At 48.4% G+C, this 26,212-nt stretch overlaps 1 protein-coding gene across 11 annotated transcripts in view; it reads right to left on the reverse strand.

Annotated features, from left to right (window-relative positions):
* Positions 1 to 25,915, reverse strand: part of PIGZ (phosphatidylinositol glycan anchor biosynthesis class Z) — a 35,411-nt gene extending 9,496 nt beyond the window's left edge. For 2 of the 11 annotated variants that reach the window (XM_074030710.1, XM_074030712.1), the window contains exons 1-3: positions 25,769 to 25,915; positions 23,853 to 24,040; positions 12,211 to 12,421 (exon numbers count right to left, since the gene is read on the reverse strand). In XM_074030710.1, the coding sequence (XP_073886811.1) occupies positions 12,211 to 12,421 (211 nt within the window). In that variant the 5' untranslated portion in view covers positions 23,853 to 24,040; positions 25,769 to 25,915. Of the gene's footprint in view, positions 1 to 12,210; positions 12,422 to 15,315; positions 15,369 to 17,934; positions 18,394 to 20,810; positions 20,919 to 23,226; positions 23,381 to 23,852; positions 24,859 to 25,768 lie in introns of those variants that run through there. The other 9 variants (XM_074030707.1, XM_074030708.1, XM_074030705.1 and 6 more) reach the window with 9 other exon arrangements.
* Positions 25,916 to 26,212: the final 297 nt, after the last annotated feature.

Consider the following 26,212-nt stretch of genomic DNA (forward strand, 5'->3'; position numbering starts at 1 on the left):
TTCTCACCAACACAGCTCTCATTCCCACCAACACAGCTCTCATTCCCACCAACAACACAGCTCTCATTCTCACCAACAACACAGCTCTCATTCTCACCAACACAGCTCTCATTCTCACCAACACAGCTCTCATTCCCACCAACACAACTCTCATTCTCACCAACACAGCTCTCATTCTCACCAAGAACACAGCTCTCATTCTCACCAACACAGCTCTCATTGCCACCAACAACACAGCTCTCATTCTCACCAACACAGCTCTCATTCTCACCAACACCACAGCTCTCATTCTCACCAACACAGCTCTCATTCTCACCAACAACACAGCTCTCATTCCCACCAACAACACAGCTCTCATTCTCACCAACAACACAGCTCTCATTCTCACCAACACAGCTCTCATTCTCACCAACAACACAGCTCTCATTCCCACCAACACAGCTCTCATTCCCACCAACACAGCTCTCATTCTCACCAACAACACAGCTCTCATTCCCACCAACAACACAGCTCTCATTCCCACCAACAACACAGCTCTCATTCTCACCAACAACACAGCTCTCATTCTCACCAACACAGCTCTCATTCTCACCAACACAGCTCTCATTCCCACCAACACAGCTCTCATTCTCACCAACATAGCTCTCATTCTCACCAACAACACAGCTCTCATTCTCACCAACACAGCTCTCATTCTCACCAACAACACAGCTCTCATTCTCACCAACACAGCTCTCATTCTCACCAACAACACAGCTCTCATTCCCACCAACAACACAGCTCTCATTCCCACCAACACCACAGCTCTCATTCCCACCAACAACACGGCTCTCATTCTCACCAACAACACAGCTCTCATTCTCACCAACAACACAGCTCTCATTCCCACCAACACAGTTCTCATTCTCACCAACACAGCTCTCATTCCCACCAACAACACAGCTCTCATTCTCACCAACACAGCTCTCATTCCCACCAACAACACGGCTCTCATTCTCACCAACAACACAGCTCTCATTCTCACCAACAACACAGCTCTCATTCTCACCAACACAGTTCTCATTCTCACCAACACAGCTCTCATTCCCACCAACAACACAGCTCTCATTCTCACCAACACAGCTCTCATTCTCACCAACAACACAGCTCTCATTCTCACCAACACAGCTCTCATTCCCACCAACACAGCTCTCATTCTCACCAACAACACAGCTCTCATTCTCACCAACACAGCTCTCATTCTCACCAACAACACAGCTCTCATTCTCACCAACAACACAGCTCTCATTCCCACCAACAACATAGCTCTCATTCCCACCAACACAGCTCTCATTCCCACCAACAACACAGCTCTCATTCTCACCAACACAGCTCTCATTCCCACCAACACAGCTCTCATTCTCACCAACACAGCTCTCATTCCCACCAACACAGCTCTCATTCTCATCAACAACACAGCTCTCATTCTCACCAACACAGCTCTCATTCCCACCAACACCACAGCTCTCATTCCCACCAACACCACAGCTCTCATTCTCACCAACACAGCTCTCATTCTCACCAACAACACAGCTCTCATTCTCACCAACACAGCTCTCATTCTCACCAACACCACAGCTCTCATTCTCACCAACACGGCTCTCATTCCCACCAACACAGCTCTCATTCTCACCAACAACACAGCTCTCATTCTCACCAACACCACAGCTCTCATTCTCACCAACACAGCTCTCATTCCAACCAACACCACAGCTCTCATTCTCACCAACACAGCTCTCATTCTCACCAACAACACAGCTCTCATTCTCACCAACACAGCTCTCATTCTCACCAACAACACAGCTCTCATTCTCACCAACACAGCTCTCATTCTCACCAACACCACAGCTCTCATTCTTACCAACACGGCTCTCATTCCCACCAACACAGCTCTCATTCTCACCAACAACACAGCTCTCATTCTCACCAACGACACAGCTCTCATTCTCACCGACACAGCTCTCATTCCCACCAACACAGCTCTCATTCTCACCAACACAGCTCTCATTCCCACCAACAACACAGCTCTCATTCTCACCAACACAGCTCTCATTCCCACCAACACAGCTCTCATTCCCACCAACAACACAGCTCTCATTCTCACCAACAACACAGCTCTCATTCTCACCAACACAGCTCTCATTCTCACCAACACAGCTCTCATTCCCACCAACACAACTCTCATTCTCACCAACACAGCTCTCATTCTCACCAACAACACAGCTCTCATTCTCACCAACACAGCTCTCATTGCCACCAACAACACAGCTCTCATTCTCACCAACACAGCTCTCATTCTCACCAACACCACAGCTCTCATTCTCACCAACACAGCTCTCATTCTCACCAACAACACAGCTCTCATTCTCACCAACAACACAGCTCTCATTCTCACCAACACAGCTCTCATTCTCACCAACACAGCTCTCATTCCCACCAACAACACAGCTCTCATTCCCACCAACACAGCTCTCATTCTCACCAACAACACAGCTCTCATTCTCACCAACACAGCTCTCATTCTCACCAACAACACAGCTCTCATTCCCACCAACACAGCTCTCATTCTCACCAATAACACAGCTCTCATTCTCACCAACAACACAGCTCTCATTCTCACTGACACAGCTCTCATTCTCACCAACAACACAGCTCTCATTCTCACCAACAACACAGCTCTCATTCTCACCAACACAGCTCTCATTCTCACCAACAACACAGCTCTCATTCTCACCAACAACACAGCTCTCATTCTCACCAACACAGCTCTCATTCCCACCAACACAGCTCTCATTCTCACCAACAACACAGCTCTCATTCTCACCAACACAGCTCTCATTCTCACCAACAACACAGCTCTCATTCTCACCAACAACACAGCTCTCATTCCCACCAACAACATAGCTCTCATTCCCACCAACACAGCTCTCATTCCCACCAACAACACAGCTCTCATTCTCACCAACACAGCTCTCATTCCCACCAACACAGCTCTCATTCTCACCAACAACACAGCTCTCATTCTCACTGACACAGCTCTCATTCTCACCAACAACACAGCTCTCATTCTCACCAACAACACAGCTCTCATTCTCACCAACACAGCTCTCATTCTCACCAACAACACAGCTCTCATTCTCACCAACAACACAGCTCTCATTCTCACCAACACAGCTCTCATTCCCACCAACACAGCTCTCATTCTCACCAACAACACAGCTCTCATTCTCACCAACACAGCTCTCATTCTCACCAACAACACAGCTCTCATTCTCACCAACAACACAGCTCTCATTCCCACCAACAACATAGCTCTCATTCCCACCAACACAGCTCTCATTCCCACCAACAACACAGCTCTCATTCTCACCAACACAGCTCTCATTCCCACCAACACAGCTCTCATTCTCACCAACACAGCTCTCATTCCCACCAACACAGCTCTCATTCTCATCAACAACACAGCTCTCATTCCCACCAACACCACAGCTCTCATTCTCACCAACACAGCTCTCATTCTCACCAACAACACAGCTCTCATTCTCACCAACACAGCTCTCATTCTCACCAACACCACAGCTCTCATTCTCACCAACACGGCTCTCATTCCCACCAACACAGCTCTCATTCTCACCAACAACACAGCTCTCATTCTCACCAACACAGCTCTCATTCTCACCAACAACACAGCTCTCATTCTCACCAACACAGCTCTCATTCTCACCAACACCACAGCTCTCATTCTTACCAACACGGCTCTCATTCCCACCAACACAGCTCTCATTCTCACCAACGACACAGCTCTCATTCTCACCAACGACACAGCTCTCATTCTCACCGACACAGCTCTCATTCCCACCAACACAGCTCTCATTGTCACCAACACAGCTCTCATTCCCACCAACAACACAGCTCTCATTCTCACCAACACAGCTCTCATTCCCACCAACACAGCTCTCATTCCCACCAACAACACAGCTCTCATTCTCACCAACAACACAGCTCTCATTCTCACCAACACAGCTCTCATTCTCACCAACACAGCTCTCATTCCCACCAACACAACTCTCATTCTCACCAACACAGCTCTCATTCTCACCAACAACACAGCTCTCATTCTCACCAACACAGCTCTCATTGCCACCAACAACACAGCTCTCATTCTCACCAACACAGCTCTCATTCTCACCAACACCACAGCTCTCATTCTCACCAACACAGCTCTCATTCTCACCAACAACACAGCTCTCATTCTCACCAACAACACAGCTCTCATTCTCACCAACACAGCTCTCATTCTCACCAACACAGCTCTCATTCCCACCAACAACACAGCTCTCATTCCCACCAACACAGCTCTCATTCTCACCAACAACACAGCTCTCATTCTCACCAACACAGCTCTCATTCTCACCAACAACACAGCTCTCATTCCCACCAACACAGCTCTCATTCTCACCAATAACACAGCTCTCATTCTCACCAACAACACAGCTCTCATTCTCACTGACACAGCTCTCATTCTCACCAACAACACAGCTCTCATTCTCACCAACAACACAGCTCTCATTCTCACCAACACAGCTCTCATTCTCACCAACAACACAGCTCTCATTCTCACCAACACAGCTCTCATTCTCACCAACACAGCTCTCATTCTCACCAACAACACAGTTCGCATTCCCACCAACAACACAGCTCTCATTCTCACCAATAACACAGCTCTCATTCTCACCAACAACACAGCTCTCATTCTCACCGACACAGCTCTCATTCTCACCAACAACACAGCTCTCATTCTCACCAACAACACAGCTCTCATTCTCACCAACACAGCTCTCATTCTCACCAACAACACAGCTCTCATTCTCACCAACAACACAGCTCTCATTCTCACCAACAACACAGCTCTCATTCTCACCAACACAGCTCTCATTTTCACCAACAACACAGCTCTCATTCTCACCAACAACACAGCTCTCATTCTCACCAACACAGCTCTCATTCTCACCAACAACACAGCTCTCATTCTCACCAACACAGCTCTCATTCTCACCAACACAGCTCTCATTCTCACCAACAACACAGTTCGCATTCCCACCAACAACACAGCTCTCATTCTCACCAATAACACAGCTCTCATTCTCACCAACAACACAGCTCTCATTCTCACTGACACAGCTCTCATTCTCACCAACAACACAGCTCTCATTCTCACCAACAACACAGCTCTCATTCTCACCAACACAGCTCTCATTCTCACCAACACAGCTCTCATTCCCACCAACAACACAGCTCTCATTCTCACCAACACAGCTCTCATTCCCACCAACACAGCTCTCATTCCCACCAACAACACAGCTCTCATTCTCACCAACAACACAGCTCTCATTCTCACCAACACAGCTCTCATTCTCACCAACACAGCTCTCATTCCCACCAACACAACTCTCATTCTCACCAACACAGCTCTCATTCTCACCAACAACACAGCTCTCATTCTCACCAACACAGCTCTCATTGCCACCAACAACACAGCTCTCATTCTCACCAACACAGCTCTCATTCTCACCAACACCACAGCTCTCATTCTCACCAACACAGCTCTCATTCTCACCAACAACACAGCTCTCATTCTCACCAACAACACAGCTCTCATTCTCACCAACACAGCTCTCATTCCCACCAACACAGCTCTCATTCCCACCAACAACACAGCTCTCATTCTCACCAACAACACAGCTCTCATTCTCACCAACACAGCTCTCATTCTCACCAACACAGCTCTCATTCCCACCAACACAACTCTCATTCTCACCAACACAGCTCTCATTCTCACCAACAACACAGCTCTCATTCTCACCAACACAGCTCTCATTGCCACCAACAACACAGCTCTCATTCTCACCAACACAGCTCTCATTCTCACCAACACCACAGCTCTCATTCTCACCAACACAGCTCTCATTCTCACCAACAACACAGCTCTCATTCTCACCAACAACACAGCTCTCATTCTCACCAACACAGCTCTCATTCTCACCAACACAGCTCTCATTCCCACCAACAACACAGCTCTCATTCCCACCAACACAGCTCTCATTCTCACCAACAACACAGCTCTCATTCTCACCAACACAGCTCTCATTCTCACCAACAACACAGCTCTCATTCCCACCAACACAGCTCTCATTCTCACCAATAACACAGCTCTCATTCTCACCAACAACACAGCTCTCATTCTCACTGACACAGCTCTCATTCTCACCAACAACACAGCTCTCATTCTCACCAACAACACAGCTCTCATTCTCACCAACACAGCTCTCATTCTCACCAACAACACAGCTCTCATTCTCACCAACACAGCTCTCATTCTCACCAACACAGCTCTCATTCTCACCAACAACACAGTTCGCATTCCCACCAACAACACAGCTCTCATTCTCACCAATAACACAGCTCTCATTCTCACCAACAACACAGCTCTCATTCTCACCGACACAGCTCTCATTCTCACCAACAACACAGCTCTCATTCTCACCAACAACACAGCTCTCATTCTCACCAACACAGCTCTCATTCTCACCAACAACACAGCTCTCATTCTCACCAACAACACAGCTCTCATTCTCACCAACAACACAGCTCTCATTCTCACCAACAACACAGCTCTCATTCTCACCAACACAGCTCTCATTCTCACCAACAACACAGCTCTCATTCTCACCAACAACACAGCTCTCATTCTCACCAACACAGCTCTCATTCTCACCAACAACACAGCTCTCATTCTCACCAACACAGCTCTCATTCTCACCAACACAGCTCTCATTCTCACCAACAACACAGTTCGCATTCCCACCAACAACACAGCTCTCATTCTCACCAATAACACAGCTCTCATTCTCACCAACAACACAGCTCTCATTCTCACTGACACAGCTCTCATTCTCACCAACAACACAGCTCTCATTCTCACCAACAACACAGCTCTCATTCTCACCAACACAGCTCTCATTCTCACCAACAACACAGCTCTCATTCTCACCAACAACACAGCTCTCATTCTCACCAACAACACAGCTCTCATTCTCACCAACAACACAGCTCTCATTCTCACCAACACAGCTCTCATTCTCACCAACAACACAGCTCTCATTCTCACCAACAACACAGCTCTCATTCTCACCAACAACACAGCTCTCATTCTCACCAACAACACAGCTCTCATTCTCACCAACACAGCTCTCATTCTCACCAACAACACAGCTCTCATTCTCACCAACAACACAGCTCTCATTCCCACCAACAACATAGCTCTCATTCCCACCAACACAGCTCTCATTCCCACCAACAACACAGCTCTCATTCTCACCAACACAGCTCTCATTCCCACCAACACAGCTCTCATTCTCACCAACACAGCTCTCATTCCCACCAACACAGCTCTCATTCTCATCAACAACACAGCTCTCATTCCCACCAACACCACAGCTCTCATTCTCACCAACACAGCTCTCATTCTCACCAACAACACAGCTCTCATTCTCACCAACACAGCTCTCATTCTCACCAACACCACAGCTCTCATTCTCACCAACACGGCTCTCATTCCCACCAACACAGCTCTCATTCTCACCAACAACACAGCTCTCATTCTCACCAACACAGCTCTCATTCTCACCAACAACACAGCTCTCATTCTCACCAACACAGCTCTCATTCTCACCAACACCACAGCTCTCATTCTTACCAACACGGCTCTCATTCCCACCAACACAGCTCTCATTCTCACCAACAACACAGCTCTCATTCTCACCAACGACACAGCTCTCATTCTCACCGACACAGCTCTCATTCCCACCAACACAGCTCTCATTCTCACCAACACAGCTCTCATTCCCACCAACAACACAGCTCTCATTCTCACCAACACAGCTCTCATTCCCACCAACACAGCTCTCATTCCCACCAACAACACAGCTCTCATTCTCACCAACAACACAGCTCTCATTCTCACCAACACAGCTCTCATTCTCACCAACACAGCTCTCATTCCCACCAACACAACTCTCATTCTCACCAACACAGCTCTCATTCTCACCAACAACACAGCTCTCATTCTCACCAACACAGCTCTCATTGCCACCAACAACACAGCTCTCATTCTCACCAACACAGCTCTCATTCTCACCAACACCACAGCTCTCATTCTCACCAACACAGCTCTCATTCTCACCAACAACACAGCTCTCATTCTCACCAACAACACAGCTCTCATTCTCACCAACACAGCTCTCATTCTCACCAACACAGCTCTCATTCCCACCAACAACACAGCTCTCATTCCCACCAACACAGCTCTCATTCTCACCAACAACACAGCTCTCATTCTCACCAACACAGCTCTCATTCTCACCAACAACACAGCTCTCATTCCCACCAACACAGCTCTCATTCTCACCAATAACACAGCTCTCATTCTCACCAACAACACAGCTCTCATTCTCACTGACACAGCTCTCATTCTCACCAACAACACAGCTCTCATTCTCACCAACAACACAGCTCTCATTCTCACCAACACAGCTCTCATTCTCACCAACAACACAGCTCTCATTCTCACCAACACAGCTCTCATTCTCACCAACACAGCTCTCATTCTCACCAACAACACAGTTCGCATTCCCACCAACAACACAGCTCTCATTCTCACCAATAACACAGCTCTCATTCTCACCAACAACACAGCTCTCATTCTCACCGACACAGCTCTCATTCTCACCAACAACACAGCTCTCATTCTCACCAACAACACAGCTCTCATTCTCACCAACACAGCTCTCATTCTCACCAACAACACAGCTCTCATTCTCACCAACAACACAGCTCTCATTCTCACCAACAACACAGCTCTCATTCTCACCAACACAGCTCTCATTCTCACCAACAACACAGCTCTCATTCTCACCAACAACACAGCTCTCATTCTCACCAACAACACAGCTCTCATTCTCACCAACACAGCTCTCATTCTCACCAACAACACAGCTCTCATTCTCACCAACACAGCTCTCATTCTCACCAACACAGCTCTCATTCTCACCAACAACACAGTTCGCATTCCCACCAACAACACAGCTCTCATTCTCACCAATAACACAGCTCTCATTCTCACCAACAACACAGCTCTCATTCTCACTGACACAGCTCTCATTCTCACCAACAACACAGCTCTCATTCTCACCAACAACACAGCTCTCATTCTCACCAACACAGCTCTCATTCTCACCAACACAGCTCTCATTCCCACCAACAACACAGCTCTCATTCTCACCAACACAGCTCTCATTCCCACCAACACAGCTCTCATTCCCACCAACAACACAGCTCTCATTCTCACCAACAACACAGCTCTCATTCTCACCAACACAGCTCTCATTCTCACCAACACAGCTCTCATTCCCACCAACACAACTCTCATTCTCACCAACACAGCTCTCATTCTCACCAACAACACAGCTCTCATTCTCACCAACACAGCTCTCATTGCCACCAACAACACAGCTCTCATTCTCACCAACACAGCTCTCATTCTCACCAACACCACAGCTCTCATTCTCACCAACACAGCTCTCATTCTCACCAACAACACAGCTCTCATTCTCACCAACAACACAGCTCTCATTCTCACCAACACAGCTCTCATTCCCACCAACACAGCTCTCATTCCCACCAACAACACAGCTCTCATTCTCACCAACAACACAGCTGTCATTCTCACCAACACAGCTCTCATTCTCACCAACACAGCTCTCATTCCCACCAACACAACTCTCATTCTCACCAACACAGCTCTCATTCTCACCAACAACACAGCTCTCATTCTCACCAACACAGCTCTCATTGCCACCAACAACACAGCTCTCATTCTCACCAACACAGCTCTCATTCTCACCAACACCACAGCTCTCATTCTCACCAACACAGCTCTCATTCTCACCAACAACACAGCTCTCATTCTCACCAACAACACAGCTCTCATTCTCACCAACACAGCTCTCATTCTCACCAACACAGCTCTCATTCCCACCAACAACACAGCTCTCATTCCCACCAACACAGCTCTCATTCTCACCAACAACACAGCTCTCATTCTCACCAACACAGCTCTCATTCTCACCAACAACACAGCTCTCATTCCCACCAACACAGCTCTCATTCTCACCAATAACACAGCTCTCATTCTCACCAACAACACAGCTCTCATTCTCACCAACACAGCTCTCATTCTCACCAACAACACAGCTCTCATTCTCACCAACAACACAGCTCTCATTCTCACCAACACAGCTCTCATTCTCACCAACAACACAGCTCTCATTCTCACCAACACAGCTCTCATTCTCACCAACACAGCTCTCATTCTCACCAACAACACAGTTCGCATTCCCACCAACAACACAGCTCTCATTCTCACCAATAACACAGCTCTCATTCTCACCAACAACACAGCTCTCATTCTCACCGACACAGCTCTCATTCTCACCAACAACACAGCTCTCATTCTCACCAACAACACAGCTCTCATTCTCACCAACACAGCTCTCATTCTCACCAACAACACAGCTCTCATTCTCACCAACAACACAGCTCTCATTCTCACCAACAACACAGCTCTCATTCTCACCAACAACACAGCTCTCATTCTCACCAACACAGCTCTCATTCTCACCAACAACACAGCTCTCATTCTCACCAACAACACAGCTCTCATTCTCACCAACACAGCTCTCATTCTCACCAACAACACAGCTCTCATTCTCACCAACACAGCTCTCATTCTCACCAACACAGCTCTCATTCTCACCAACAACACAGTTCGCATTCCCACCAACAACACAGCTCTCATTCTCACCAATAACACAGCTCTCATTCTCACCAACAACACAGCTCTCATTCTCACTGACACAGCTCTCATTCTCACCAACAACACAGCTCTCATTCTCACCAACAACACAGCTCTCATTCTCACCAACACAGCTCTCATTCTCACCAACAACACAGCTCTCATTCTCACCAACAACACAGCTCTCATTCTCACCAACAACACAGCTCTCATTCTCACCAACAACACAGCTCTCATTCTCACCAACACAGCTCTCATTCTCACCAACAACACAGCTCTCATTCTCACCAACAACACAGCTCTCATTCTCACCAACAACACATCTCTCATTCTCACCAACAACACAGCTCTCATTCTCACCAACACAGCTCTCATTCTCACCAACAACACAGCTCTCATTCTCACCAACAACACAGCTCTCATTCTCACCAACACAGCTCTCATTCTCACCAACAACACAGCTCTCATTCTCACCAACAACACAGCTCTCATTCTCACCAACAACACAGCTCTCATTCTCACCAACAACACAGCTCTCATTCTCACCAACACAGCTCTCATTCCCACCAACAACACAGCTCTCATTCTCACCAACAACACAGCTCTCATTCTCACCAACAACACAGCTCTCATTCCCACCAACACAGCTCTCATTTCCACCAACACAGCTCTCATTCTCACCAACAACACAGCTCTCATTCTCACCAACAACACAGCTCTCATTCTCACCAACACAGCTCTCATTCCCACCAACAACACAGCTCTCATTCTCACCAACAACACAGCTCTCATTCTCACCAACAACACAGCTCTCATTCCCACCAACACAGCTCTCATTTCCACCAACACAGCTCTCATTCTCACCAACAACACAGCTCTCATTCTCACCAACAACACAGCTCTCGTTCTCACCAACAACACAGCTCTCATTCTCACCAACAACACAGCTCTCATTCTCACCAACAACACAGCTCTCATTCTCTCTCATTCTCAATAACCTGTATGGTTTGTCCAAGCAGGCATACGTTAAAGAGACTGGTGGTTTCTTAGCATCACCCAGATGGTCAGTGTCACCACTCGGGAAGGAGATATGAAGTCCCCACGTCCAAGTTCTTAGCCCAGAGAGACAGGCTGCTGCTCTGCTTGTGAATTTACTACTCATCTGCACAGACATGCAACTCCCTCCCGGCAAAGTCTCCCGTCAGCTTCCCAACCAGACTCTGCTGCAACTTGTCTCAGGCACACATGTGGAGTTTTACCTGCCATCACCTCAGGTGACTGGAAGAACTCATCTGGGTGCACATAGCCCGTCTGCGGAAGGAGACACCACAGCACTCGGAGCAGGCCGAGGCCACCCCAAAGCACCCTGACTGCCATCTTCAGATCCAGTTGTTGCCAACACACCGGGCCCAAAACCTGGAATGATGTCCCAGCTGCTACAGATGCCACGCTGGATCCACAGATCCGCATCTGTTGAGGAAAACACTTGTTGGTTATCACGATGTAAATTACAATATATCCAACTGTCTGAACAAACTCAAAATGGATCTATCATTTAATAAAAATGTCAGTAATAATAATAGCTACTTTATACTAAATGCCCACTGACTGCCAGGCACTTGACATGCATATTTCATTGAATCCTTTCCACAGCCTGGGGCAGTGGGTCTCGGTATCCCTGTTTTACAGATGGGAACGGAGGCCTCTGGTGAGTAACTCGGTTACTTGCTGACCATATTTGCTAAGGAGTCTGATGGTTAATTTTATGTGTCCATTTGACTGGGCTAAGAGATACCCAGATAGCTGCTAGAACATTATTTCTAGCAGTGTCTAGAAGGGTATTTCAGGAAGAGATTAGCCTTTGTTTGTCTTTTTTGGTTTGTTTGTTTGTTTTGAGATGAAGTCTTGCTCTGTCACCCAGGCTGGAGTACAGTGGCTCACTGCAACTTCCACCTCCTGGGTCCAAGTGATTCTCTGCCTCAGCCTCCTGAGGACCTGGGATTATAGGCACGTGCCACCACCCCCGGCTAATTTTTGTATTTTTAGTAGAGATGGGGTTTCACCATGTTGGTCAGGCTGGTCTCGAACTCCTGACCTCATGATCCGCCCACTTTGGCCTCCCAAAGTCCTGGGATTACAGGCGTGAGCCACTGCGCCCGGCTGAGATTAACCTTTGAATTGACAGACTACGTGAAGAAGATCAGCTGCACCAGCGTGGGTGGGCATGATCCAACCCACTGAGGGTCTGAATAAAACAAACACGTGGAGGACGGGTGAATCTGCGCTCTCTTCAGCCGGGTTAGCTGTCTTCTCCTGCCCTCAGACAACAGTGCTCCTGGTTCGTGGGCCTTCAGACTCTGTGTCTCACACCAGTGCCCCACAGCCCACCTCCCCGAATCAGGTTCTCGGGCAGTCAGACTAGGCCTGGGAGTTACACTGCAGGCTCCTCTGTTTCTAAGGCTCCCAACCCAGACTGAATTAAATCACCAGCTTTCCTGGTTCTCCAGCTTGCAGGTGTCAGACTGTGGGACTTCACCAGCCCCCATAATTGCATGACCCAATTTTCATAGTAAATGATACAGCCAATTCCCTATTATTTCTGTTTCTCTGGAGAACCCTGACTTATACAGGGTCTAAATATGACATTTGCCCAATGTGACATTTGCAAGAAGGACTAGGGTACCCAACAAATCTGGGTCTTGCCGTCCCATCCTGATCACCAGCTCCTACCCACTTTCCTGACAGGGGACAGAAGCAGTAGCTCCGCTGGTCAGTTTTGCAGTGTTCTAGGAGTCATTCCTGGGGATTCAGCCTACAGCTTGATCACTCAGCACTTCCAAAGGTTTTGTAAGCAGCTAATTCCCTATATTAACTCCTTTTTGCATAAAACATTTAGTTGTTTGCAAACAACAACAACAAAAACAGTGCAAGCTGGCTTCAACAATTCATCATGTTGCCAGGCGTGGTGGTGCATCCCTGTAGTCCCGGCTACTTGGGAGGCAGAGGCAGGAGGATTGCTTGACCCCAGGAGTTGAAGGTCAGCCTGGCAACACAGCGAGACCCCCATCTCTTAAAAGAAAAAGCAGGAAACAATTCATCATGTCCATAAAAAAGCAGCCAGGCTTGGTACTGCCAGAGTCCCTTGCCGCTTCTCAGGTCAGCCTTGATGCTGCCTTTCTCTCTGTGTGGACATAATCCTCTGTTCCAGCCATCCCATCCAGACATGCCAACACTGAGAAGTGTCTGTATTTTTGAGGCTGTCTCTTTTTAAAACAGGTTTATTGAAATATAATTAATACACCATGCAACTCATTTAAAGTATACAATTCAGTGGTTTTTGGTATATTCGTAGGCAGGTGCAACCATCACCACAGTCAATTTTAGAAATTTTCATCACTCAAGAAGAACCCCATATCCTTTAATTCTGTCAATTTTAGTTCATTTGTGAAGCTATATTATTATATTTGTAGAAGTTTATCATTGTTATGCCTTATTGGAAAATTGAATATCTTATCATTATATAGTTATCTTTTAATCTCTAGTTCTGTTTTGTCCTAAAATGTATTTTGCCTGATATTAATTTGCTATACACACTTTTTGGAAATTTAGTATTTACCTGGTACATCATTTCCCACCCTTTTCGTTTCTTTCTGTTATTTTTATTATTTTTTCCAGATAGTCTCGCTGTGTTGCCCAGGCTGGAGTGCAGTGGCGTGATCTTGGCTCACTGCAACCTCTGCCTCCTGGGTTCAAGAGATTCTCCTGCCTCAGCCTCCCGAGTAGCTGGGACTACAGGCGCCTGCCACCATGGCTGCCTAATTTTTGTATTTTTAGGAGAGACAGGGTTTTGCCATGTTGGCCATGCTGGTCTCGAACTCCTGACCTCAGATGATCTGCCCACCTCGGCCTCCCAAAATGCTAGAATTACAGATGTGAACCACTGCACCTGGCCAATTTAGTGTTATTATTGATACATTTATTTCTACCATCTTATTTTGTGTTCACTTTTCTTGTTTTTTTAAATTTTTTTTTGTCCTTTCTTGCCTTCTTTTGGAATAATTTTTCTTCTCTTTTCCCTCTAAAAGTTTGGAAGTTACATATACTCAGTTTCCAATATGCTATAAAATGCCATATATTATCTAATATTTTAGTAGTTAGCATACTATGTTGTGTGTCTTCACTATGATGATTCTGGGTGCACATTTCTTTTTATTTATTACAGTTGAAAATTTTTTGGCTTCTCAAACCTGTGGATTAGGACCCTTTGTCATTTATAGAAAGTAGTCCATTAGACTGTATGCTGCTGATAAAGACACACCCGAAACTGGGCAATTTATAAAGAAAAAGAGGTTTAATGGACTCACAGTTCCACGTGGCTGGGGAGGCCTCACAATCATGGTGGAAGGCAAAGGCACATCTTACATGGCAGCAGGCAAAAAGCAAATGAGAAGCAAACGAATGAGAAGCAAGCAAAGGGGGTTTCTCCTTATAAAACCATCAGATCTTGTGAGACGTATTCACTACCATGAGAACAGTAGGAGGGAAACCACCATCATAATTCAATCAACCTCCACCAGGTCCCTCCCACAACACATGGGAATTATGGGAGCTGTAATTCAAGATGAGATTTGAGTGAAGACACAGCCAAACCATATCATAGACCTTCTCAGTCTATCTTCCATGTCTCTTTAAGTTCTATTTCATATTTTCCATATCTTTAGCTCTCTTGGCTATATGTCGGGTAAGTTCTGTTCTATCTTCCATGTCTCTAATAATTTCAGCTGTATCTAGATGTTAAACCTGTCTCTTGAGTTTTAAATTTCAGTTGTTATATTTTTCATTTCTACAAGTTGTGTTTTTCCACATCTGCTTGCTCTTTTGTGATATTTTCAAGACTCTTTTATTTATTAAATGATATCAAACATACTTGTTGGATATACTAGGTTTGATAACTCCAGCATCTAAAGTCTGGGTCTGAATCCGCTGTCTTGTTTCTACTGGATCTCACCCATAGTGCCCTGTTTATTTGTATATTTAGTGAATTATTTTATTTAGGGGCTGCTCATTTTCTTTTTTTTTTTTTTTTTTTTTTGAGAGGGAGTCTGGCTCTGTCGCCCAGGCTGGAGTGCAGTGGCCGGATCTCAGCTCACTGCAACCTCCGCCTCCCGGGTTTTTTACGCCATTCTCCTGCCTCAGCCTCCCGAGTAGCTGGGACTACAGGTGCCCACCACGTCGCCCGGCTAGTTTTTTGTATTTTTTTTAGTAGAGACGGGGTTTCACCGTGTTAGCCAGGATGGTCTCGATTTCCTGACCTCGTGATCCGCCCGTCTCGGCCTCCCAAAGTGCTGGGATTACAGGCTTGAGCCACCGCGCCCGGCCGGGGCTGCTCATTTTCTTTGGAATATTACTGTGGGAATTCTTTGAGGTCAGGGATGAAGGCAAATTTCTGAGTTCCACTTGAAAGGATTTACACTTGCTTCTCTCAGGTAACTGTGGGAGCATTACAAGCCTAGGACCATTTCTAATCAAATTTTTGGCTCCAGGTGTGTGTGTGTGTGTGTGTGTGTGTGTGTGTGTGTTTGCTTATCTTTTAGGAAGGGGGACAGTGCCTGGTCATGTAAATTCATGAGGGCAGGCTCATGATTACAAATTCTGAAAGGAGATACCTCACCCCCAGCTCAATTTGATTAGCATCAGGATCCAACAAGGGCAGTTTTCCTTTCAGTCCCATAGGGATGGAATAATTTTTTTCTTTCTTTTTTTTTTTTTTTTTTTTTCCCGAGACAGAGTCTTGCTCTGTCGCCCAGGCTAGAGTGCAGCGGCGTGATCTTGGCTCACTGCAACCTCTGCCTCCCGGGTTCAAGCAATTCTCCTGCCTCAGCCTCCCGAGTAGCTGGGATTACAGGCACCTACCACCACGCCTGGCTAATTTTGTATTTTTAGTAGAGACAGGGTTTCACCATGTTGGCCAGGCTGGTCTCGAACTCCTGAGCCACCTCGAACTCCTGAGGCGTGAGCCACCGTGCCTGGCCAAATTTATTTCTTAGGCCACTCTTATGTTGGAACATGGCCCTCTGGAGTCACAGTTTCAGGGGAGTCTCCTGTTAGGCTTCCCTCTTGGCGGACAGTAGGCTTTATCTTCCGTCCTGCTAGTCCCGAGAAGCTACCAAGTTCTGAAAACCTAATTTGCATAACCCAACTTTGAGGGTATCTACCAAAATAGTTTTTTGTTTCCCAGCCTTTACAGTACAGTAACACACCCTAAAAGGAGATAGGAATAGTGGAAGGGGTCCCTGCTGTCAAATGGCAAGCAATGTAGGGGCCTGAAGTGGCCAGTGGTTTGCATAATGCGGAAGCCAAGGAGGCTCTCAAATTCACAGTTTTATATGTGTCCTCAAGTCCAAATCTGGCTCCTGCACTTTGCATACCTCTCTAAGTCCCTGTCTTCATGCCCAAGTATTACTTACGTTTTATTAGGCTTACATACTATTTTATCCAGCATTTGAGTTATTTTCAGCACTTTATTCTTTTTATAATTCAAGGACAACTTTCCACTTGTGTCCTGTTTAACAACCTTTATTTTTTTTTTCTAGTCATAAACATAATACAAGATTGTTGTAGAAAAAGTAAAAAGTGCAATAAGCCAAAAGGGGAAAACAGAAATTACATGCAGTTCCTATCACTCAAGAAAACACTGTTAGGCCGGGCGCGGTGGCTCACGCCTGTAATCCCAGCACTGTGGGAGGCAGACCTTCAGAAAATTATAAAGAATATATATCAGGCAGAAGGAATAATGGTTCCAGATACAAGACCTGAGACGGAAGTAGGAATAAAGAGTAAAGAAGTTGGTCATTAAATGAGAGACATCTGGAAGGTGGAAGTTAAATAAATACCATCGTCCTGCTGCTTTGACTGTTTTCTTCTAGCAAGTAAGGTATAGGAGATGGATACAGTTTCTGAAGTAGTATTCCATGTTTACTCACCGGCTTCGTTGGGTACTGTTGACAGGCGGCTGTGGTGCTTTGGCAATGGCTTTCCAACCCTGAGTCATAAATAAAGTGCTGTGTTCTTGAATGTAATAGTTCCAGTGTTGGTCTCCTGAGTCCCCCCTTTCCTGATAGGGGACAGAAGCAGTAGCCCCGCTGGTCAGTTTTGCAGTGTTCTGGGAGTCATTCCTGGGGATTCAGCCTACAGCTTGATCACTCAGCACTTCCAAAGGTTTTGTAAGCAGCTAATTCCCTATATTAACTCCTTTTTGCATAAAACATTTAGTTGTTTGCAAACAACAACAACAAAAACAGTGCAAGCTGGCTTCAACAATTCATCATGTTGCCAGGCGTGGTGGTGCATCCCTGTAGTCCCGGCTACTTAGGGGGCAGAGGCAGGAGGATTGCTTGACCCCAGGAGTTGAAGGTCAGCCTGGCAACATAGCAAGACCCCCATCTCTTAAAAGAAAAAGCAGGAAACAATTCATCATGTCACATAAAAAAGCAGCCAGGCTTGGTACTGCCAGAGTCCCTTGCCGCTTCTCAGGTCAGCCTTGATGCTGCCTTTCTCTCTGTGTGGACATAATCCTCAGTTCCAGCCATCCCATCCAGACATGCCAACACTGAGAAGTGTCTGTATTTTTGAGGCTGTCTCTTTTTAAAACAGGTTTATTGAAATATAATTAATACACCATGCAACTCATTTAAAGTGTACAATTCAGTGGTTTTTAGCATATTCATAGGCAGGTGCAACCATCACCACAATCAATTCTAGAAATTTTCATCACTCAAGAAGAACCCCATAGCCTTTATTTATCACCTCCCATCCTCGTCCACCACCCCAGGCTCTGGAAACCACTAATCTACTTTCTGTCTCTATAGAGTTCCCTATCTGAACTTCCATATGAATGAAATCATAAGCTCTGTGTAGGGAAAAGAAAGAGAGATCAGACTGTTACTGTGTCTACGTAGAAAAAGGAAGACATAAGAAACTGCATTTTGATCTGTACTAAGAAAAATTATTCATTGGCCGGGTGCGGTGGCTCAAGCCTGTAATCCCAGCACTTTGGGAGGCCGAGGCGGGCGGATCACGAGGTCAGGAGATCGAGACCATCCTGGCTGACACGGTGAAACCCCGTCTCTACTAAAAAATACAAAAAACTAGCCGGGCGAGGTGGCGGGCGCCTGTAGTCCCAGCTACTGGGGAGGCTGAGGCAGGAGAATGGCGTGAACCCGGGAGGCGGAGCTTGCAGTGAGCTGAGATCCGGCCACTGTACTCCAGCCTGGGCGACAGAGCGAGACTCTGTCTCAAAAAAAAAAAAAAAAAAAAGAAAAATTATTCAGCTTTGAAACACTGTTAATCTGTAACCGTAACCCCAACCCTGTGCTCACAGAAACATGTGCTGGATTGACTCAGGTTTAATGGATTTAGGGCTGTGCAGGATGTGCTTTGTTAAAAACGTGTCTGCAGGCAGTATGCTTGGTACAAGTCGTCACCATTCTCCATTCTCGATATACCAGGGACACAATGCACTGCGGAAAGGCACAGGGAGCTCTGCCCAAGAAAGCCTGGGCATTGTCCAGGTTTCCCCCAACTGAGATAGCCTGAGATATGGCCTTGTGGGAAGGGAAAGACTTTACAGTCCCCCAGCCCTACACCCATAAAGGGTCTGTGCTGAGGAGGATTAGTGCAAGAGGAAGGCCTCTTTACAGTTGAGATAAGAGGAAAGCATCTGTCTCCTGCTCATCCCTGGGAATGGAATGTCTTGGTGTAAAACCCAATTGTACATTCTATTTACTGTTAGGAGAAAACCGCCCTATGGCTGGAGATGAGACATGCTGGTGGCAATACTGCTCTTTACTGCACTAAGATGTTTACGTAAAGTTAAACATCAACCTAGCCTACGTGCACATCTGGGCACAGCACCTTTCCTTAAAACTTATTTATGACAGAGAGTCTTTGGTTCACATGTTTTCCTGCTCTCTCCCCACCGTTACCCTATACACCTGCCACATCCCCCTCGCCGAGATAGTAGAGCTAGTGATCAATAAAGAATGAGGGAACTCAGAGACCAGTGCCGGTGCAGGTCCTCACTTGCTGAGCGCCGGTCCCCTGGGCCCACTTTTCTTCCTCTATACTTTGTCTCTGTCTTATTTCTTTTCTCAGTCTCTTGTCTCCACCTTGTGATAAATACGCACAGGTGTGGAGGGGCAGGCCCCCTTCAGTCTGTAGGCCTTTGTGGCTGGCTTCTTTCACTTAGCAGAATGTTTTCATGGTTCATCCGTGTTGTAGCAGGTATCGGTACGTCCTTACTTTTTATGGCCAAGTGCTATCCCATTGTGTGGATATACCACATTTTGTGTGTCCATTCATCTACTGATGAACCTCTGAGTTGTTTCATGTTTTGGCTATATTGTAAACAGTGTTACTATACACTTTTGTGCACAAGTTTATTCGTGGACATATGTCTTCATTTCTCTTGGTATATATCTAGGAGTAAAGTCCCTGTATCCTGTGGTAACTCTATGTTTAATCACTTGGGGGAAACTTTCAGGTTGTTTTCCAAAGTGGCTGTATCATTTTACATTCCCACCAGAAATGTGTGACGGTTCTGACCAACACTTGTTATTTGACTTTTGGATTCCAGCCATCTCAGTGGGTGTGAAGTGGTATCTCATTGTGGTTTTGATTTGCACCTGCATTTCTTTTTAAGATCAAGGAAATCTTTTCCAGAAGTTCCCCAGCAGACTTTCTATCAAGTGCTAACAGAACTGCATCAAGTACACGTTCCCAAACCAGTCACTGGCAAGGGAAATGAGATTACTGATGAAGACTCACCTCCTGGCTTGGAGCTGGGACTGTGGGAGCTTACCTGACAACAGGTTCCGTCAGGAAGGAGGAAGGAGGCAGAGGATCATCTGTGTGGCTGCTACACGTGGCTTCCACGGGCTCTCACAGCTTTCCTCCTCCTCTGGCCATTTGTTCTTAGACTCCTTTTCCTGTGTCCACCCCTTAAATGTCAGTGCTCCTGGTCTTCAATGTCCTCCATGTATACTCTTTTTGGATTATCTCATTTATTCTCATGGTTTCCATTTCTACTTGATTCCTTCTGAAATTGCTTCTTTTCTGAGCTTCAGATTTACTGATAATAATAAGGGATAGTATAACAATAATAACAGCACTACCATTTTTAAATTTTTTTGAGATGGAGTCTTGCTTATTGCCCAGGCTAGGTGCAGTGGCACAATCTCGGCTCGCTGCAACATTTGTTTCCCAGGTTCAAGCAATTCTTCTGCCTCAGCCTCCTGAGTAGCTGGGACTACAGGCATGTGCCACCATGCCTGGATAATTTTTGTATTTTGAGTAGAGATGGGGTTTCACCATTTTGGCCAGGCTGGTCTCAAACTCCTACCTCATGATCTGCCTGCCTTGGCCTCCCAAGGTGCTGGGATTACAGGCGTGAGCCATCGCACCCAGCCTAGCACTGCCATTTATTAGATACATATTACCTTCCAGGCTCTGTAACTTATCTTATTATTTTTTTTTTTTTTTGAGACAGAGTCTCGCTCTGTCGCCCAGGCTGGAGTGCAGTGGCGCAATCTCGGCTCACTGCAAGCTCCGCCTCCCGGGTTCACGCCATTCTCCTGCCTCAGCCTCCTGAGTAGCTGGGACTACAGGCGCCCGCCACCGCGCCCGGCTAATTTTTTTGTATTTTTAGTAGAAATGGGGTTTCACCGTGGTCTCGATCTCCTGACCTTGTGATCCGCCCGCCTCGGCCTCCCAAAGTGCTGGGATTACAGGCGTGAGCCACCGCGCCCGGCCTGTACCTTATCTTATTTAAGTATCACAATAAGTCTATAACCCTATCTTTTTTTTTTTTTTTTTTAAGACAAGGTCTCACTCTATCACCCAGGCTGGAGTGCAGTGCTGTGATCTCAGCTCACTGCAACCTCTGCTTCCCAGGCTTTAGCAATCCTCCCATCTCAGCCTCTATAAACCTATTCTTATCCCTGTCATACAGACAAATGAACAGGCTTTTTGCAAAAGGTAATGGAACTAATAAGTTGGTGAAGCTGGAAGTTGGACCCAGTCTGCTTGACTCCAGTGCCCTGCTCCACTGCCTGTTAGGCTTCTGTACCTACTTCAAACACAGGGCAGCCCAACAGAACTCATCACCTTCCCTGGAACAAGCCCTGTCCCCATGCTCCCTGCAGCAATGAGGGAACTACCATGTATTAGTGTCCCAAACTCCTGGTACCAATTTACTGCGTTAATCCCTTCTCACATTGCTCTAAAGATCCGCCCAAGACTGGGTGATTTCTAAATAAAGAGGTTTAATTGACTCCCATTCTACATTGCTGGGGAGGTTTCAGGAAACTGACAGTCATAGTGGAGGGGAAGCAGGCACCTTCTTCACAAGGTGGCAGGAGAGAGTGTGAGTGGAGGAAACGACGGATGCTTATGTAACCATCAGATCTCAGGAGAACTCCCTCACTATCATGAGAACAGCATGGGGGAAACCGCCCCGTGATCTGATCCCCTGCCACCAGGTCTCTCCCACAACGCTTGGGGATTACAATTCAAGATGAGATTGGGGCGGGGACACAAAGCCTAACCAGTCATACCATTTGCCCAATTTAGTCCAGAATCCCATGGACTATCTCCCTCCTCCATTGTCCCTTCGCTATGTAATGCAAACGTTGCTTGCTAATTATTCCTTGAACCCAGTTCTTGTTCCTCATTCTCCACTGTCATTATCTGAGTCCAGGTATGCTGTGACTGGTATACGTGTGCCTGGGATTTCTCAGCCTTAGGGTGGCTGGCTGTGCAGAATCTTCAGATGGCTGGAGCCCCTGGGTTTGTTGTTTCCATCTGCGAACAGCCCCCTCCTTTGTTAACCAGTGTGTCATACGACAGCAGTCATTTTCGTGTATGAATAATGAGGGAGATGTTAAGAAGCGTGACCTGGAGTAGACTGTACCGCCACTCGCCTCTACACTTTCCCTCTCACTGCATCCTTCCTCCCGACTGCCGCAGAGAGAGGTTGAATCACTCCCCTGTGAGAAACTACTGGGTGGAGGGCCATCCCCTCACCACCCCCAGGACCAGGTCCACATTCCTTACTGTGGCTGACAAGGCCCTCCACAGCTTCCAGTGTCCCCTTCCCACCTCCACTCATGTGTCTGTGAGTAGCATTCGGTGCTCCAGAGACATCACGCCTTTCTGCAGCCTTCTCTATTCTGTGCTGTTCCTCACCCCAGTTTCTTGGCTCACATGGTTTCACTTGCTTAATATGCTAATAACATGGAGGTTAAGACCGGCAGTGGCATCAAGTAATCCGGTTCAAGTCCTTGCTCTGTCACTTGTTCATGGTGAAAGCACTCAATCTCTGTGAACCCCAGTTCATACCTCAGCTGTAAACCAGTACCTATCTCAGGGCTGCTGTGAAGATGAAATGAAGAAAATACGCAGACGTAAGTGGTTGCTTTCTTTATCCATTTTGCTTAACTGCCCTAACCCCCAAGAAGCCCTCCCTAACCCTCCCTCTGAAGGACCCTATGCAAAACTCTGCAGGCGCCAAGCATTGACAGTTGTCTGATTATTTCCCTGCCCTGCTTGGCTGAGGTCTCCCAGGCATGGAATCCCTTTGAGATTCATCTCAGGCCCTCGAGTCCAGCCTGGGCGGGCCCACTACGGCCTATCTGTCAAGGTCAGAGCAGGAGGTCTTCCGGAGAAGGTGGCAACATACTGGGGCATCGACCATAACAATAACAAACGTGGAAGCTCTAGGGAACGACACCGGCCCGCTGGAGGCTCTCCAGTCTGAGACCCCACTGGAGGAGCTTTCCATGTGGCTGCCTCTCGCCTTTTATCCCAGGGGGCGGAGCCAACGCCAAGCGTGGCAATGACTCACCTTAACCTAATCAGGATGCAGCCTGCTCATTCATTCATTCATCCATTCATTCATTCAGAGGGATCTATCAGGGTGCCGGTCAGGCGCGGGTCCAAATCTTGCATCTCCAGCAGCCTCCTGGGGGTCGGTCCTCGGGAGGGCTCGTAAGTGGAAGGCTTTAGAATGAAGGGACAAGGCCGAGTCCTAGACTGTGGGGAAACAGGAGCGAAGGTTGACAACCACGCCAACAGGGGCATCCCGCGGGCGTGTGTGGGAGAATGTGTAGGGCAAGCAGCAGGGAGAGACCATCTCGGAGACAGGGGAACAGCCAAACAGAAACCACTGTGCTGGGCGCGGGGGGAGGCCAGGAAAGACAGCACATCTGTGGCGGGAGGAGAGGAGGGGAGGGGAGGGGAGGGAGTAGAAACACTGCTCCTGCCAGCCGCGGGTGATGGGGACACGTGTCCAGCTCGCTGAGTCCGAGGGCCTGGGCCCGCTTTTGGTGCCTCATGTTTCTCCGGCGCCCAGCTGTGTGCGCAGAACCGTGTCTGCTCCAGGGACAGCGGTGAACGAGCACCGTCCGGAATGGCAGAGCCACTGCGTGTGGCTCATTCCAAGAAAGGTCCCTACCTTCATATATAAACTTCCTAACAAAGCTGCTGGGTCACGGCTTACGGGAGAGGGCGGCGGGCCCAAGGTTCGGCCCCTTTCTCTGAATCTGGCATTTGGAGCAGGCTTTAAGACTTCGGGAAAAGCCGGGCCCCTGTGCAACCATCAAAGGCTGCTTCTCCCGCCCTCAGGGCTAAGATCTTGTTCCAGTCCTCCAGTCCTCGGGGTCTACTCCAGGGGTACAAGGTGAGAGTGGCTTTCCAGAGTACATTTGCCTTTTGGTGCTGCATTGCATCCTCACTTTGACCCTGAGGGCTGCAGTAAGCCCTGCAGGGTGCTCCACCTTCAAGCATGGGAAGATCTGATGCTGGCCGCCTTCTTCCTCCAGTTGCCTGAAAGGGCCGGTGTTTCTCCTTTGCTTCACAGAGAACGCAACACACAACATTAAACACACATAAAGAGAGTGAAAGAGAGCAAAGCATCTTCATCAAGGAGGGCGCACCATTTAACAATCCACGACCTTGCAGTGCGCCTCTGCAAAGTGGGGACTCCGCTCTGTAGCAAGAGATGGGGGTGTTAAGGATTTTGAAAGTGGTTCCCAGTTTTCCTAGGCAAAGGTGTCTGGGGCTGACGAATGACTTTTGAGAAGGAATGATGAGAAATGTCCTCATTACAGAATTTTCCCGGCCACACTGTGAGTCCCAGGCAAAGGCCCCCTGACCACCAACCGGAGCGCTGGGTGCTTCCTGGCAGGGTCGCCTTGCCTTGTCCGCGCCCCCACGCCACCCCTGGGCCAGGAGGCCATCCTCTCATCCTGGGAGTGCTGGCCTGGCCCGTGGTGCAGCCCCCAAGGCCGGGAGCCGAGATTCTTCTCGGCTTCGGGCTCAGCGCTTTGCAGCGTCGCGCAGTTTCTGCTGCTCGCCCTGTTCCTGTTTCATGCCTGGGAGGACTAAGACCCAGTGCGGTTATGGGCCTCCCTGAGAACACCCGCCGCTAGCACAAGCGGATTCAACCCCAGGCCTCAACCTGGGCCCAGACCATGCTCTGGAGTGGAGTTTACCCATGGCTGCCCTTCCTGGGCGAATGTGACCGCTGCCCCCGTCCCCCTAGGTCCGCGGAGGGTCAGTGCTCCGAGCCAGCGGACCCCGGCCTAGGGACAGGTGCCCGCGAGAACGTGGGGGCGGCCCCCAGCTCCCCTGCCCGCCTCCCTAGAGGCTGGGCCTGCTGGTTTCCCGGCTGCGCGCAAGGTGGGAACGGAGCCGACTGCGGTCCGCTCGCCCTCCCCGCACCCGCTGCTCTGGGGCCGCTGGGGCTGCGCACCGACTCACCCGCGCGGCCTCCGGGCTGCGCCTGCAGCGCTGGCGGCGTCCTGCCCGGCGGGGGCCAGGGTCCCAGGCGGTCCCGGAGGCGGAGGGACCGGAGGGCGGAGGCGAGGCCGTGGGAGCGGCCGGGCGCGCCTCAGCCGTGCGGAGACTGGGGCCACCGCCGCCCGCACCCGGCCGGCCGGGAGGGAGGAGCAGCGCGGGCGGGGCCCCGTGTACGTCCCCGCGCTCCCGCCCGGCCTGGCCCGCGGTCCCGGGGCGAGCTGGGGCCACGCCGGGGAGGGTCCCGGGGGCGCCGCTATCCCTCGGGCCGGGCAACGCCAGGCGGGGACGGGTCTCTCCCCGCCGCGCTCGGGCTCCCTCCCCGGCTTCCGCTCCTTGGCGAGCCGCGCCTGGGAACAGCCTTTCAGCGCCAGGGGCTCCTACACCAAAACCCAGGCCACACTTCTC

The sequence above is a fragment of the Macaca fascicularis genome, chromosome 2 (genome assembly GCF_037993035.2).
Source record: "Macaca fascicularis isolate 582-1 chromosome 2, T2T-MFA8v1.1".
Classification (NCBI taxonomy): Eukaryota; Metazoa; Chordata; class Mammalia; order Primates; family Cercopithecidae; genus Macaca; species Macaca fascicularis.